Genomic DNA, 16,768 nt, shown 5'->3' with positions numbered 1-16,768 from the left:
TATAACTTCACAAAGGTGTTATTTGTGAATTCGGCCCGTCGCTTCTATGGACAGGTCTTTTTATTTGACTTTCTTTACAGGGACAGGATTAGATATCTGTATTAATTAAAATCGATTAAAATTTTAAAATCCAATATAATAAAGCAAAAAATAAATAAAAAATATCCAAAATTACAATATCCACAAAATTTATATATATATTTGACTCAACGGCCAAAAACTTTATGATTGAAAAGAAAATGTCTCAAAGAATCTATTATTCAAAAAAAATAACCAAAATTGTCTACTCAACTTTGAATTTGGGAGAATCAGGACTACTCAAATAAACTTATCTTCATCGAAAAAGTATTAATTTTCTCAAATAAAAAAATTCAAATTAAATTGCCAAAAAATTGTTAAGTTGCCCTTATCCCGCGGTGCTAGGTAAGTTAATAGGCCCTTCCTATACCTAGTTTTAAATCTTTAACTTTATCACACGAGACGTGTATATCCTTTTTATTTTTTAATAACTCCACTTCCTATTCGCGCACTCCAAGCTAATCTAATTCATACCAGAACAAATTTTAAAAACTTTATCCAAAAAAATAAATCCTTGTTTTTCCATTTCTGCCTAGTTCCTTCCTCAGAGCGAAAACAATTCCTTCTTTCGTAAAATACTGAAAATTTATTAAACTCTCTGATCTACTAACTTTCCTTTACTATTTGACTCGACCTTGTTAAAAATTACTGTGATCTTCAGAAGAAATTGTTTTACTCTTAGTCCGGTTTCGCGAACGACGTTTGAGTTCTAAATCCTTCTCAATAAGAGACCCTCAGCGATACTTATTTCCTCCTCAAATCTCAACAAAATCGTAACCTTGTACTCATCCAAGACCGCCCCAAAAATTGCCCAGGATACCATGCCAATTAGCATTGGCAGAGCCAGAGCCGTATCTAGGTACAATTGCGCCTGTGGCAATATGTTAGACAGCGCCCCCCATTTTCGAAGATTTTTTTTTTCACCCGTTATATTTTCTTATAGTATTTTTTTATTCATAATTTGAGTCATATACTTTCGTTGAAGTTTTAAGATAAAACTTTAAGATAAACTTTTTTTTGCGCCTCCATCTCCTTAGCTGCAGCCCCCTTAAGATGGCTCCCGAAAAGTAGTTTTCAATTTGTGAAAAGTTTATGATTGTTGTTTATTTTTGTTTCATTCATTTTATATTTGTACCATTTTTCGATAAAAATATCGTTTTGAGATCCCCCTATTGGATAAATTTGAGGTCGAAAATAATTCCAACCTCCACAACTCAGACTTATTATTTGTTGATGTTTTTTTTTTCGAAAACTGTGAATAAAAGCAAAAAATTACAAGAGATCTTATTTGTTAAGAATGGATTAGTATATCCAAAATTAATTTACTCATTGTAAAATATGAATAAAGAAAAATTATCGCGAAATAAGTTCGGAGAGTGGCTTTTTCTACCCCTTGGAATATTAGAGAAACACCACCAACAAATTTTTCGAATGCCTTCTCGCTCGCATGAAATGTCAGCTCAACTTTATTTTTGTAAGTTTTTTTGGTTTTCAAGAGAAAAATGATGTCAAAACGATATTTTCATTGAGAACTGGTACAAATATAAAATGAATGTAACAAAAAAAAAAAACATTTATTAACTTTTCACAAATAAAAAACTACTTTTCCCACTAAGCGGGAGAGTGCTCAAAAAAAGTTTATTTGAAAGACCCAGCCTATTATTTGAAAACGAATCTCCCCCTAATTTTTTCGCACCTAATCATAAACACCCTGTATATTTACTCATTTTTATTGAAACCATTGATATTTATATAGGTACATATAAAGACTATAAAGAGATAACTCCTAAAGATCTAAAAAACCGAACCTTATAAAATTGTATGAAATAAAAAGAAGCCGCACTTCATTCAAAAATAGATGGTAACGTTTGTCGAAGAAATACCGACAAGTTTGATGAAGCGCAAAATACTCGTTGAAATAGGGGTAATAAACACATGTTGAAGCTCGACCCTAATATTTAGATCTGAATGCGGCACCTTTGAAAATACTGACGCTCAACAGATATATTTATGACTAGATTACGGCACGCTTGAATATAGCCATATTTATATTATTTCTTCCCTTAAATTAAAGTTTTGTTGATCCTGAGATCATTTTGGGCAAATTCTATGGAAGGCTAGCAATATTTTAAATTATGGGATTGTAGATGCTAATTTTTTATCATCTGGGAAGGTTCTATGGTATATATGGTATATAATATAATTAGTCAAGGAGGACCAGGCTCTCTTATTCCTAATTCCCTCATTGCCAGACCTTCCCTAGATAGTCTTAGAGTGGCCTCATAGGCCACTCTCTCTATCACTAGAAGAAAAGGTGTGAGATCTGTGATGATCTCCACTGCCCTAGTTGTGCACGTTCTCATAGCTCCAGTGATACAAACACAGGCTAACCTTTGTATTGCATCAAGGGCTTTCCTCGTGCTGTTCTGATTTGCTCTAGCCTCGGCTCTAGCATACCAAACTATTGCCCCATAAGTTATTATCGGCCTCACAATCATAACGTACCTCCATCGCAGTATTTTTGGGTTACATCTTTAGTCTTACCAGCTAAAGGTCTGCACGCCATCAAGGCCTTTGTTGCTTTGTTAGCCGTAACCTCAATGTGTTTCCTCCAAAGAAGTTGGCTGTCTAGTGTTATTCCCAGATATTATACTTTTCAGGTTTGAACTGGGCTGAAATTCTGGGTGATTCCATACAAGTGGACGACCTAATCGATGTTTTTTATGAAGTGGTCATGGGGGCCATAGAGGAGTTTGTACTCAAGATCCGCATTGGGAAGTCGACCTTTCCTCCTTGGTTCTCTTCGGATTTAAAGAGCCTCATTTTCCAGAAGAAAAATGCCCACCGACAATATAAGGAGCACAAACATTGTGAGGACTACTTCACATTTAGTAAATTAAGATCAGAGAGTACTGCTAGAGCGGCCACATGTTATGCAGAGTATATTTCCAGCGTGGAAGGTTCTTTGAGGAAGACTATAAGATCGTTTTGGAATTTCACAAATTCTAAAAAAAAGGCATTAATGACCTACCGCTTATTATGCACTTAGATGGTCATAGTGCTGGTATCGACCATCATATTGCAGAGCTTTTTGCCGAATATTTTAAATCCACTTATGTAACAATTCATGATCGGTAGGTGCCAGCGCCCGTTGATTTTTGTGAAAATATTTTGTCCTTCTCTGTTGAGGAGGTTTTGGGTCGGCTAGAGTCTTTGGATACCCGAAAAGGTCCTGGACCTGACGAGATTTCCTCCTTCTTCCTTAGGAACTGTTCTTCATCCCTTGCTCTTCCGCTTCAGTTATTGTTCAACATATCGGGCATATTCCCTTCAATTTTGAAATGTAGCATAGTGAAGCCATTGTTCAAGTCTGGTATTAAAACGAATGTGTGCAACTATAGACCTATTAGTATAATTAGGTCAATCATGTTATTTTGCGGAGGAAGCTGTTAGCATTTGGCATCACAGGTTATTTGCTTGAGTGGTTTATGTCATTTTTGGATGGCCGTTCCCAGAAGGTTAAAGTTCGAAATTTTTTTTCCTCATCTTTCGTCACTCAATCGGGTGTTCCGCAGGGCAATGATCTTGGACCTTTCCTTCTTCTCATGTACACTGAGAACATAACAACTTGTTTTAGGTTTGCTAGGTTCCTCTTATTTGCCGATGACTTGAAGATTTTTCTAACAGTTAACAATGGACTCATTGAATTTTCAGTCTGATCTTGAGAGGCTTGAGCGATGATGCAGGTATAATGGAGTGTTTATTAATGCAGGTTTTGATGGACTGAAATCCGAAACTCTAAAACAAATAAAAGATGTCATTTCACAACCCATTGCACGCATCATAAATTTTTGCATGGAGAAAAGTATCTTCCCAGATCAATTAAAGTTAGGAATGGTTACTCCAATTTATAAAAGTGGTGATAAATCAGAAATTAGAAACAATAGACCGATCACATTAATCTCGAGTATTGCAAAAATTTTTGAGACGGTGTTGAAGAGGCAAATGATTGGATTCCTGGATAAGTATAACATAATTCACGATAATCAGTATGGATTCAGACGAGGCAGGTCCACGGAGGATGCCATAAGAGAATTAACAGCACAAATCTACGAACATCTTGATAAAACAATACCTTCACTTCTAATATTTTTGGACCTCTCGAAGGCATTCGACACCGTGGATCACAACAAAAAGATCGACAAACTTTGGAACTGTGGATTTAGAGGACCTGTTCACAATTTACTTAATAGCTATTTGAACAATAGGCAGCAGTTTGTCAAAATAGATAATGCTGAAAGTGGCAGACGAACGGTTGAGTACGGAGTACCCCAAGGAACAGTTTTGGGACCAGTGCTGTTCCAAATATACATAAACAGCCTTTTAAAAATGAAGAGTTCTGGTCTTGTTATGAGCTTCGCAGATGACACAACAGTACAATATGCAGCAGACAATTGGACCGACTTGGAACTGAAAGTAAAAAATGATTTTCCAAATCTACAAAATTGATTCAAGCGTAATAAACTGACTCTCAATCTGGAGAAATCAAAGTGTATACCGTTCGCGTCATATGAGTCTGGACTACTGAAGGAGTTACAAATGGATGATAATACACGTATACCGTGTGTAAAAAGTATTAAATATTTAGGAGTCATAATAAACTTTCACCTAAGATGGGACCATCATGTTCGATTCTTGGTTGGAAAATTAAGACGACTTCTTCATAAGTTCAGAACACTGGAAACATATTTGAAAGATAGGAAGTATCTTAAAATAATATATTATGCTGGTGAGGAATATCAGTCACAAGGAACAGTTGTATACAATTTATTCAATGGCAACGTTTCTGAGCATTTAGCTCCTTCATCAGGCTAAAAACAAAAACCAATTTATAAGGTTATCTGAAATATATTATGCGTTGGTTCAGTCTCAGATCAGTTACGGTATCATAGGATGGGGTGGTGCATATGAACGACATATTAGAAATCTGAACGTCATACAAAAATGGATCCTCAAGATTATTCATAACAAAAAAAGAACGTACCCGTCTGATAAGCTGTTCCAGTTGTCTCAAGTCTTAGATATAAGATAATTATACGTATTGAAGATTTTAACTAATGTGCATGCTTCAAAGATCAAATTAAATAAAGTCGATTACCTTCATAACACACGCCAAAGAGATCAGGCCTACAAAACCATTAGATCTAATAAAAGAATTGATCGAAGATCTGCTTCTTACTTGGCACCTAGAATTTTTGCCGTTGTATCGAGTAGTCTGAGAAACACAATGAATTCTTCAGCGTTCAAAAAAAAAGTTTCTGAATGGTTAAAAGATCCTGAAAACGAAGGGACATTCAAACATATTCTCGATGGACTAATAGGATGGAATGATTAATTACGAACACAAGATAATGAAAACGACAAATCTAAGAAAACATAAAGGTATACTGGATGGATGAATACAGTGGAAAAAGACATGATGAACGAAAAAATGAATACGGAAGGTAACAAACATCTCATCTCTGGTGCGAGATCTCTGCTGCCACAGTTGTGGGGAATGAGATCACACATAATGTGTATATTAGAGTTAAGGTTAAGTTAGTGAATGTTGAAAATTATAGAATAGTTATAGGCCATAAGTACTTTAATTTTTTCGGGGAGTAATTGAGGAATTTTTTTTATTTTTCTGTTACTCACAGGATTCATTAGGAATCCTCTGTAACGAATTGTATGTTTATTGACAATTGTCTTAATAAACTTATTGATTGATTGAGAAGTGTGAGCATATGTCGATATCTAGAAAAACAAATACCTGTTCAGGATATATACTGAATGGAAAAAAATTGAAAAAGGTTGATGTATGACTCCAAGATGAGTTTTGATAAGCATGTTGAGAGTATTGTCGATAGGGGTCTTAGGGCGCTTGGTTTCATTATGAGGCATACTTATGGATTTAGGGATATCAACACCTTTAAACATCTGTACATCAGCTTGGTTAGACCCCATATGCATCCTCTGTGTGGTGCTCCTATACTCTGCTGGATAGTGATAGGATCGATCGAGAGTGTGCAGAATAGGTTCCTTCTTTGTGCTTCATACTGACTGGGTATCTCTCGGATGAGCTTCTCGGTAACCCGTATGAGAGCTTAGCTCCGTTTGGCGACGTTGAGAACTCGTAGAATGTGCTGCTGTTCAGTAGGCTTTATATAGGGATGTCATCAACGGCGGAGCTTCTATCCTTCTTTGTTTTTCATGTCCTGCCCAGGAATATTAGTGGACCAGTCTTGCTTGGTGTTCCGAATTATCGGTTTAATTACGCTTGGGTATCAACAATTCCCAGAACTTTAAGGATGGCGAATGTCTTTGGTCAGATGGGGATCAATTTTACGAATCCATCGTATTCGGCTATTGTATAAAAAGTGAACCATTGTTTTATAAAGTTTATGTTGAAGGCGTTTCACTTTTACTTTATCATTAATTTTTATGTTTGATTTTGTAATTGGGTTTATCCCGTATGATTTTTAGTTTTTACTAACCTTCAAACGATACGTGACAAAATTTGACAGCAGTCCGACCATTAGTTTGTGAGATATTGCCTTGTGAATGTAGCTACTTTTGTTATTTGAAAAAAGATGAAAAAAAGAATTTCGTGTACTGATAAAATATTGCTTTTTGAAGATAAGAAATACAGTTGAAGCAAAATCTTGGCTTGATGAAGAGTTTCCGGGGTCTGCACCAGGAAAATCAACCATCATTGATTGGTATGCTAAGTTTAAACGTAGTGAAATGAGCACCGAAGACGGTGAACGCACCAAAAGAGGCTGTCATCGACGAAAAAATTGAAAAAGTTCACAGAATAATTTTGAATGACCGTAAAGTGAAGTTGACCGAGATAGCAGATATTGTGAAGATATAATCTGAATGTGTATATCATATCATTCACGAGCTCACAATCGATCAAAAGCAACAATGTGTTAATGATTCTGAGCAGTGTTTGAAGCTCTTTAAGTGCAATAAACCTGAATTTTTGCTTCAATATGTGGCAATAGATGAAACATGGCTCCATCATTTCACTTCGGAGTCCAATCGACAGTCAGCTGAGTGGACTCTGCACACGATGAAGCGAATCCAAAGCGGGGAAAAACACAAACGTTAGCTGGCAAGGTTATGGCATCAGTATTCTTGGATGCGCAAGGTATAACATTCATTGATGACCTCCAAAAGAGCCAGACCATCAACAGCGATCATTATATAGCGTTATTGGATCGTTTAATTTAAAGGATGAAATCGTTAAAAAAACGGCTCCATTTGAAGAAAAGAAGGTGCCCCATGTCACAAACCAATGAAAAACAATGGCAAAATTCCATGAATTGGGCTTCGAATTGCTTCTGCATCCACCGTATTAGCCAGATCTGGCTTCCAGCGACTTTTTCTGTTATCAGACCTCAAAAAATGCTCGCTGGAAAGAAAAACCACTTTTTGTATGTAACTACTTAATATTAAATTTTATGGCTGTAATAAAATGTCTTATTTTCCTTCATTCAAGAAATATATATAGGTATAGATATAGATTGTAAGATATATTTTATGTTTACAATACTAATATCCTTTATTATTATTTATATGATTGATTTGCAAAGAAATAAAGAGTTAATACTACTTGCTTCAATATATAAAAATCTATAAAAACATAATAACATCAATACCTGAAAGCATTCCTAAAATTTTTCATAGACTCTCTTATATGTTTGCATAATTTGTTACGGAGTTTAGACATTTCAGATGAATACTCTGTAGCAAATGCAGTTTATTATCGTAAGTAATTGCACAAGTGCATCAAAATTACCGATAATTTTGCATGACAGCGTGTTGTCATAAAAACTGCATGAGTTCATTTTCATTTTTGGAGAAAGAGCCCGACACCGAAGGTGGAGGGCTCTTTCTCCAAAAATGAAAATGACCGAATGCAGTTTTTCAAAGAAAACACGCTGGAATGCGAAATTATCCGGTAATTTTGATGCACGAGTGTAATTCGGGGGAATATTTCCCGAATAAACTGTTACATTACCTGTCAAACTGATTTAGAATGGAATTGCCATAGATTCGAACTGTGTAAGATGCATAGAAACTAAGCATCTATGAACAGAACAATTATCGCAGTGCAGTTTCGCTTCCTACAATGCAATTATCGTAAGTAATTGCACAAGTGCATCAAAATTACCGATAATTTTGCATGACAGCGTGTTGTCATAAAAACTGCATGAGTTCATTTTCATTTTTGGAGAAAGAGCCCGACACCGAAGGTGGAGGGCTCTTTCTCCAAAAATGAAAATGACCGAATGCAGTTTTTCAAGGAAAACACGCTGGAATGCGAAATTATCCGGTCATTTTGATGCACGAGTGTAATTCGGGGGAATATTTCCCGAATAAACTGTTACATCACTTGTCAAACTGATGTAGAATGGAATTGCCATAGATTCGAACTGTGTAAGATGCATAGAAACTATGCATCTATGAACAGAACAATTATCGCAGTGCAGTTTCGCTTCCTACAATGCAATTATCGTAGGTAATTGCACAAGTGCATCAAAATTACCGATAATTTTGCATGACAGCGTGTTGTCATAAAAACTGCATGAGTTCATTTTCATTTTTGGAGAAAGAGCCCGACACCGAAGGTGGAGGGCTCTTTCTCCAAAAATGAAAATGACCGAATGCAGTTTTTCAAAGAAAACACGCTGGAATGCGAAATTATCTGGTCATTTTGATGCACGAGTGTAATTCGGAGGAATATTTCCCGAATGAACTGTTACATTACTTGTCAAACTGATGTAGAATGGAATTGCCATAGATTTGAACTGTGTAAGATGCATAGAAACTATGCATCTATGAACAGAACAATTATCGCAGTGCAGTTTCGCTTCCTACAATGCAATTATCGCTGTAATTTTCGATAATTGTTCTCCAGATACATAGAATTTTTGACAGGAGGGAAATATTCGCTGTAATTTTCGATAATTGTTCTCCAGATACATAGAATTTTTGACAGGAGGGAAATATTCGTAAGTAATATCATAAGGGCATCTAATTTTTCCGAAAAGAATCGAAAAAACACGTTGCTAAGTAATATTTTGACAAGAAGCATGAGTGCTGGTGGCAACAAAAATCCGAGTCGAAGACGAGGATTTTTGCACCTGCACGAATGCTTTTTGTCAAAAAATATTACTTTGCAATGTGTTTTTTCGATTTTTTTCACAGGAAAAATTAGATGCCCGAATGGTATTTGACAAGACTATTTCCTGAGTAACAGATTATTCTGCATGCATTACCTATGTATAGGTATTAATTTGAAAACTGAAAAACAGATACTCAATTTTATTTCATCCAAAATACTACAAATTTAATTATTTATGGTACAATTAAAATATAAATTGCAATTTTGGTACACGATAGGGGTATTGTTTGAAACTTTTGTTGATTCATTGAAGATGTGGGGTGTAGGTACATCATTAATGTAATCTGTTGAGTGAGAAGCGGGAGGAGTGACTGCAGGATCTTCTGTTTTCTGCTTTTTAGCTGGAGGTTCTGAGGCGTCACTTCTAAGGGTGTTTATGATGTTAGAGTAGTGCTCATTATCCATTTGCAGATAAGGTTTAATTGAGTTGGCTGAACTGTGGCCAGTAATTTTAATTAATTGTTGTTCACCTACCCCTGCTTTAGCTAAGTTACTGACTGCTGTCGACCGCATAGAGTGGTTTGTTAGTTTTATTCCTTTTGTATTCAATCCTGCCTTCTCTGCCGCTTCTTTAGTCCATTTCGAAAGTTCATTTTTTCCTACTGGAGTGTTTTTGTACCATCCACTTGAAAGTTCTTTGTTCCATGATAGGTTAATCGTTAAGAATAATCTATCAGTTGTTATTCTAGATGAACGTTTAACCATCAGAATTTTGTTTTCATCCCATAATGAAATCATTGCATAATAGTCATCCAATTTCAATGAAGCAGAGCTGCACTTCCTTTTATTTGCACACGTCTGCAAATTCCTTCTTTTCGCATTACGAGCTTCCCTACTATGTCAAAAATTATTTTCCTCTTCACAAAATACATTTCGGTAATTTTTTACTTTAACGCATTTGCATTTTTTTTGCGACGGTGTTCCACATTGTCTTCACAACTAGTTCTTTGTATAATAATTTTCACCGTTTTCCTTCTTCATATTCCACGCCCAATCTCTCAGAATTAGGTTTAGTTGTTCTAAAGTTGTGTTTCCCATAAGCTCATAGTTCTTTGCTTTGCAGAATGTCATGAACTGTTTCCATATTGAAGTATGAGTTCTGAGGGTATTATACGGTATACTTTTCTCAATCGCTAGATCAATATTAGACAAAGAATCGCTTCCAAAGCGACTCATTTTCACGATATAAGCTGACTAACTAGCACTTGACAATAAAATCAGAAAAAATTGTTGAGCGTCGTTTTCTGGTGTCCTTGGAGATTATAATTACTTTTGTTTTCAAAGGTATTGTAATTTTTGGTGACAACAACTGTCAAGTTTTGCCGCGGGTAAACGCGAATAAACTGCTGACAGGTCCTGCCAAACAGTTTTTCCACCTAGAATCCATTTGTAATTCAAAATTGCGCGTTTCTGATTGGTGCAAATTACGACGAGGGAAATAGTCGCTGTAATTTTCGATAATTGTTCTCCAGATACATAGAATTTTTGACAGGAGGGAAATATTCGAAATAATTTTATTTAATATTAAATTTTATGGATGTAATAAAATTTCTGATTTTCCTTTATCCAGAAATAGGCGGTATTATAGTTAGGTATATAGGTACTTTTTATGTTTACAATCCAAATTATCCTTATTTATTTTAGCTACCTTATCAGTTTGTTACTCATCTTACTTTGGAACAACATGATGATGTATAGTGAAAAATAAATTTCATTTGAATGAAAAAAAATTATATTGTAAAAATGATATAAGGAATAAACATATTAAATATTATTTCTTGTCCTTTGTGTATTTCTTAGAATGAATCAATTTACTTTGACGAGATATTTCAAAGCAATTCTGATAACCATGGGTAATTATAAAGGTCGTCAACAATAGATAAACAATTCAACTTATAACTTGACAAAGTATAGTTGGAAATTCATCTATCCATACAAAGTGTTTTTGTATCAGTACAGCATCATTATTAACCATGGAATTTATAGCTGAAGATGTAAGTAGATCCGAATATGTCATATTTATTCAGTTTTTCATGAATATTATCAATGATACGAACCTATACTAGATTTACGGCAATTTTTCAATAAATTAGTAACTTTTGAAAACGACTTAAAGTGAAACATAGGTAGGTAATATTTCAATGATAATATTAATTAATATTAATAATATTACGGCAATATTTTAATAAATCAGTGATTTGAAAACGGCTTACAGTTAGACATTTTTTTACTGTTATAGTATTATCGAGTATTTATGCATACTATTTGTGTTACTGTTAAATATAGGTACCGGGTTTTTCACCATAATTTGACCCCCCCTTTAACTTTGTTACTAAAAGAGGTAGAAAAAAATGTTTTCTACAAAAGTTTCACGAAATCGACTAGTGTTTTTTAAAATGATTTCACAAAACGAAATATATACAGAGTGGGCCACATATTGATAGCAACTTCATTTTTTCAAATGGAACTCCCTGTATATTTTTCTATATTTGAATAGCTCTTTTTCCCCTGATTTCAAATATATAACATATGTTTGGCCTATCTCTCTTATTCTGAGTACCACAGAGTTTCAAATTTTAAGAACCACCTGGCATGCAAGCTGGCAGTTTTCAAGTGGTAAGCTGCGATAACTCAAAATGATCTTTTTTGAGTTATCTCTTTGGCAATTTGACTATATGTCATATCGTTGCCAACGAGATAACTCAAAAAAGATCATTTTGAGTTATCGCAGCCTACCACTTGAAAACTGATTACTGAGCATGCTAGGTGGTTCTTAAAATTTGAAACTCTGTGGTACTCAGAATAAGAGAGATAGGCCAAACATATGTTATATATTTGAAATCAGGGGAAAAAGAGCTAGTCAAATATAGAAAAATATACAGGGTGTTCCATTTGAAAAAATGAAGTTACTATCAATATGTGGCCCACTCTGTTTATATTTCGTTTTGTGAAATCATTTTAAAAAACATTAGTCGATTTCGTGAAACTTTTGTGGAAAACATTTTTTTGTACCTCTTTTAGTAAAAAAGTTGAAGGGGGGGGGTCAAATTATGGTGAAAAACCCGGTAAATATATATTTTTCTTCAGAAATATATCAATTTCAGCTTGAAAAAGACGGATTCACTCTGATAGAAAATCTGTTCACACCCGAAGAATGTAATGAAATGGTCGACGAAATAAGACAGATAATAAAAAATACCAATGATGCAACAAAGAAAGTAGTATTTAAAGCTTCAACACAAAACGATGCACCACAGGTGAAAATAAATAATTCAATTTAAACCCTAGAAAATATTTAACAGTCAAATTAAATTTCTATAACAAATTTTCAGTCGAAAGAAAAATATTTCTTAGATAGCTCTCATAAAATAAGCTTCTTCTACGAAGAAGGATCTGTGGACACTAATGGAAAGCTCACTGTTGATGAGGAGTATTTGGGCCTCAACAAAATTGGACATGCCTTACATTTCCTCAATCCAGTATTCAAAAAATATACATTTGACGAAAGAATAAAAAATATTTGCCGAAAATTAAATCTAATTGACCCCAAAATATGTCAAAGCATGTTCATATTCAAAAACCCCAGGATAGGGGGTGAAGGTTAGTTAGATTTTGGTAAAAGTTTGAGAATAAACAGTTTCACAACACCATGGCTCATGGCCTACTCTATTCACCAAGATACCTTAGGTTTAGCATAGTTTTATCATGCTTTTCTTTTCTACTGTATCACTACAATAAGTCTATTCCTAATAATAATTTCATCAATTATTAACTTTCAGTTGCCCCCCACCAAGACGCATCATATTTATACACTTCCCCACAAAATCTTTATGGAATTTGGATTGCTCTTGAAGATGCCACCATAGAAAATGGATGTCTCTGGTTTCAAAAAGGTTCTCATAAAGGTCCTCTCTTTAGACGATTCATAAAAAATCCAGATAAAACATCGGGTACCCTCACAATTTACACTGGAGAAAATTTAAACTTCAAAGAAACAGACTTTGCTCCCGTAGCAGTTAAGAAAGGTGAATTAATCAAGAAGTTTAGCCCCCCATATTTAAATCTGCATTTCAGGAACCTGTGTGGTCATTCACGGAAAAGTATTGCACTTCAGCAAGCCTAATACCTCACAACTATCAAGAAATATTTACACTTTCCACATATATGAAGGGCACAAGACGACATTTTCTGAGGAGAATTGGACACAACCTCCATATCTATCAATATTTTAAAATTGAATAAATATTAACCAGATATATGTGAAGAATAAAGTGCTTTCATTGCTATTAGAGAGTTATTGCAACACACAAATAAGCGATCTTTTATTACAGGATCTCTTATTTTGACATGTACGCATGCGCATTGAGTCAGATATTAAGGATTGTCTAAATCTAAAATACAGGCCTCCCTTTACTCCCTTTTTACTTTATTTAAATACAGGCGACCAACTTTTATTTAAGGATCCTTTATTTTGACAGATATCTGTTTATGCCGAATATTTACCGTCGTTATATTCAGCAAGAACTAACCTATAAATATTTGTAGCTGTTTAGGTAAACAAAGTAATGAAGTAAACTTTTTGAGAAATTTGCAATTTATTTCTTGATTTTGGGCATCTGTGGGAACCATTTCATTCGAGGAAAAAAATGTGCTTTCAATAACGAATTTTTCAAGAACTTATACGATTCTCAACAAAACATCATATTTAATTTGATCCTACTAAAAGAATTAAAATACTGATAAATCCTGAATTTTATTAGAAATAAGAATTTACCTATATGTATAATGTAGTATTGTTATAGAATGCTACTGCATAGTGAATATTATTTTTTTTATATTGAATATAAATAACTTATTCTGTAATATGGACACACCAATGGGATTGTTTTGAAAGAAAAATAATAAACTGCTACCTAAGTACTTTTTTATATATTGGATCAACATAGCTTAAAAAAAGCAAATTACAATACAGAACCAAATTAATTATCAGTAATGTTATTATAAAATTATACGTTAAGTACACTTTTTTCAAAATTATTGTAGGAAAAGGTACAAAAATACATTACATAATTCTGTTAAACAAAATAATCTTCCAATACTGGTGGTTTCACATAAAAAGAAATACTTGATTGACTTCCATTCAAACAGGTACATAAAGTAGACTGATATTTTACATAGTGATGATACTGCGTCAACAAATTTCTCTAATAGTTCCATCAATAAAACCCCAGTAGTTTGGTACAGCTCCTTCCATATTACGAATTGGTAGACTAAAAACGAATTAAGGTAATATAATATATAATTTAAGTTCAATTCAGCTAATAGCTTTCCTGTACATATAGCTGATAACTATTTCTATGAAGCCACTTATGTGCATTCAAATTATCTTAGAAGTGTCCATGATTTTCCACAATAAGGTTTGCAGTTATAAAAATAAACTTCGATAATGATTTAGGACTTGCAGTTAAAATTTTTCAAGTCAACTAGTCGATTTGTTTTAATTGGTTTGATATATTTTCTACACCAACTGTATCTATTATGAAAAATCAATTCCTCAATAATGGAACCAGCTAAAATTGCTTACGCTATTTGTTCTTTCATTTTCGATTTTACCAAATGAATCATTTGATTTATCAGAATACAAAATAAAGGTGACCAAATATAAATTTGTCAAATTTAAATATCTGTCACTTTACTAACTTTCGTTAAAAGCATCTTGCAATAGTTCACTTTTAACGTCCACAATAGAGGATCCTTTATTAAAAGATAGCTTATTTGTGCGTTGCAATAACTCTCTATTAGCTTGATTCAAATTATCAATTTCAACAACCAACATGAAATGAACATTTCTATTTTGTTACGTATGAAATAGTTGAGAACATCAGTAGAATTATATTGTTGAGTTTCAAATAATCGGTTTGAATTGGGATTAGCATCACTACTCATGCAAATACTAATGAAAACAAAAACATTTAATTAATTAACTTTATTTATTGATACAACTAAAATTGAATCATCTGTCCCTTCCTTTTTTTGTCACCTCCAAGTTCGAAGTGCTTACACCTCTTCAAAGGAACTTGTTTCCTGTACTTACAGTCACTGCATTCCATACGGAGCACAATTTTCTTTGTTGTTTTGGCCTAGAAAATTTATTTCATTAGTAATTAATCCATCTTAATTTCAAATAAATGGTATGAAAGATCTAGACGTGAACTTATAGCAGCTATGAGATCTTTGGTACTATTTTACGTTTTTTGTAGATTTTATATCAACATCAAGGTAAAATATCCAAACTAGAAAGTAATGCTTTCCAAGCCCAAAATAATTGTATTTCAATCAATAAACAAATCAGCAAATGGTAATTAAGATGAAGACAATAATGTTAAGCCTTTTTAGTTTATAACAAAATGAGGAACTAAAATTATCAACAAACAAATTTCAAAGCAAAATACATGTGAACTATGTTATGTGACAATATTTGATGAAATTATTCAAGTTGCAAGATAAATCAACTAATTGGGATTTAACCATGAAGTTTCAACTGTAATACTATATTCAAATTCTAGATGTGGATGTACCTTTTTACGGAAAATAGGCTTGGTTTGACCTCCAAAACCTTGCTGTTTTCTGTCGTAACGTCTTCTACCTCTAGCAGCATGACGTTCTTTCGATTTTTTATATTGGGTAACCTTATGATTCTTATGGACCTTGCATTTTTTACAGAAGGTCCTTCTGGTCTTCGGTACGTTAACCTAAAAAAAAAATTGATATTAAAACGACTACTCAAAGAAAAATAAATAGACGAATAAGAATTTTAGAGAATGATAAAATTTCTGTAGCAATGGATGAATGATAATTGTTGAATCAGAAAGCGATTTCTAAAGATGAAATTAAATGTACTCACCATGTTGAAACTCTTTAAAAATTCCGATCCGTCAAAGTAAGAACGGATTTCTACCCAATCTTTCCCTGGGAATCTCTAAAAGAACGCGTTAAAGAAGAGGTTACTCAGAATACGGATATTTTTATTTATATTCTATGGACAAAGAATGCACAGACTTCAAAATTGCAATGACTTCAAATTGAAGAGATAAAATTTTACAAGTAAAATAAGTAACAGTTTGTAGACATTTAAAATTTCTTTGAAAGGCACTTTTAGAAAAATTATTAAGTAACAAATTATTTCATTTCAGATTTTTCAAAGCAACTACTTCTTTCTATGATTATAAATATTTTACAGTTTTGTAGCGTTGTCAATCGGCAGATTTTAATCCAATTTTTTTTTGGGTCTGGCGGATTTTTTCGAATTTTAAAATATTTCGGATTTTTTTCCATTTACTGATTGAGGCAATAGATATCGGGCCGGTTTGAAAGATATGGAATTCTTGAAATATGGTTATCATAAGTTACTCACTGCTTTCTATTGAGGATGGTTTAATATGTTGTGATGTTCGT

General features: G+C 33.6%; 2 protein-coding genes across 3 annotated transcripts; one reads left to right on the top strand and one right to left on the bottom strand.

The window, feature by feature from the left end:
- The first annotated feature begins 11,146 nt into the window (after nt 1-11,146).
- LOC123685081 (phytanoyl-CoA dioxygenase domain-containing protein 1-like) lies at nt 11,147-15,293 on the top strand. Of its 2 annotated transcripts, XR_006748252.1 has the most exons (6): nt 11,147-11,307; nt 12,418-12,570; nt 12,646-12,913; nt 13,093-13,338; nt 13,388-13,596; nt 15,109-15,293. XR_006748252.1 is itself a non-coding variant. In XM_045624662.1 (5 exons), exons 1-5 carry the CDS (start codon nt 11,287-11,289, stop codon nt 13,543-13,545), a joined length of 846 nt encoding a protein of 281 aa, XP_045480618.1. In that variant the 5' UTR covers nt 11,147-11,286; the 3' UTR covers nt 13,546-13,599. The 2 variants fall into 2 exon arrangements, 1 of the variants encoding a protein (XP_045480618.1); XM_045624662.1 differs by lacking the exon at nt 15,109-15,293 and having other exon boundaries at nt 13,388-13,599.
- On the bottom strand, nt 15,285-16,374 carry LOC123685085 (60S ribosomal protein L44). The gene is made up of 3 exons (XM_045624667.1): nt 16,218-16,374; nt 15,892-16,065; nt 15,285-15,453 (listed from the first exon to the last, which is right to left on the bottom strand). Exons 1-3 carry the CDS (start codon nt 16,218-16,220, stop codon nt 15,316-15,318), a joined length of 315 nt encoding a protein of 104 aa, XP_045480623.1. The 5' UTR covers nt 16,221-16,374; the 3' UTR covers nt 15,285-15,315.
- Nucleotides 16,375-16,768: the final 394 nt, after the last annotated feature.

The sequence above is a fragment of the Harmonia axyridis genome, chromosome 7 (genome assembly GCF_914767665.1).
Source record: "Harmonia axyridis chromosome 7, icHarAxyr1.1, whole genome shotgun sequence".
In the NCBI taxonomy this organism is placed as follows: Eukaryota; Metazoa; Arthropoda; class Insecta; order Coleoptera; family Coccinellidae; genus Harmonia; species Harmonia axyridis.
The sequence above is the reverse complement of the archived record's forward strand: the minus strand, read 5'-3'. Positions and strand labels throughout refer to the sequence as shown.

Bases quoted from the DNA above. Each gene is read 5' to 3' on its own strand.
- LOC123685081 (XM_045624662.1), top strand. From the start codon at position 11,287: ATGGAATTTATAGCTGAAGAT. The intron at 11,308-12,417 runs GTAAGTAGATCC...TATCAATTTCAG, and splicing joins TGGAATTTATAGCTGAAGAT to CTTGAAAAAGACGGATTCAC. The intron at 12,914-13,092 runs GTTAGTTAGATT...ATTAACTTTCAG, and splicing joins CCCCAGGATAGGGGGTGAAG to TTGCCCCCCACCAAGACGCA.
- LOC123685085 (XM_045624667.1), bottom strand. The intron at 15,454-15,891 runs GTACATCCACAT...TAAATTTTCTAG, and splicing joins AGCCTATTTTCCGTAAAAAG to GCCAAAACAACAAAGAAAAT.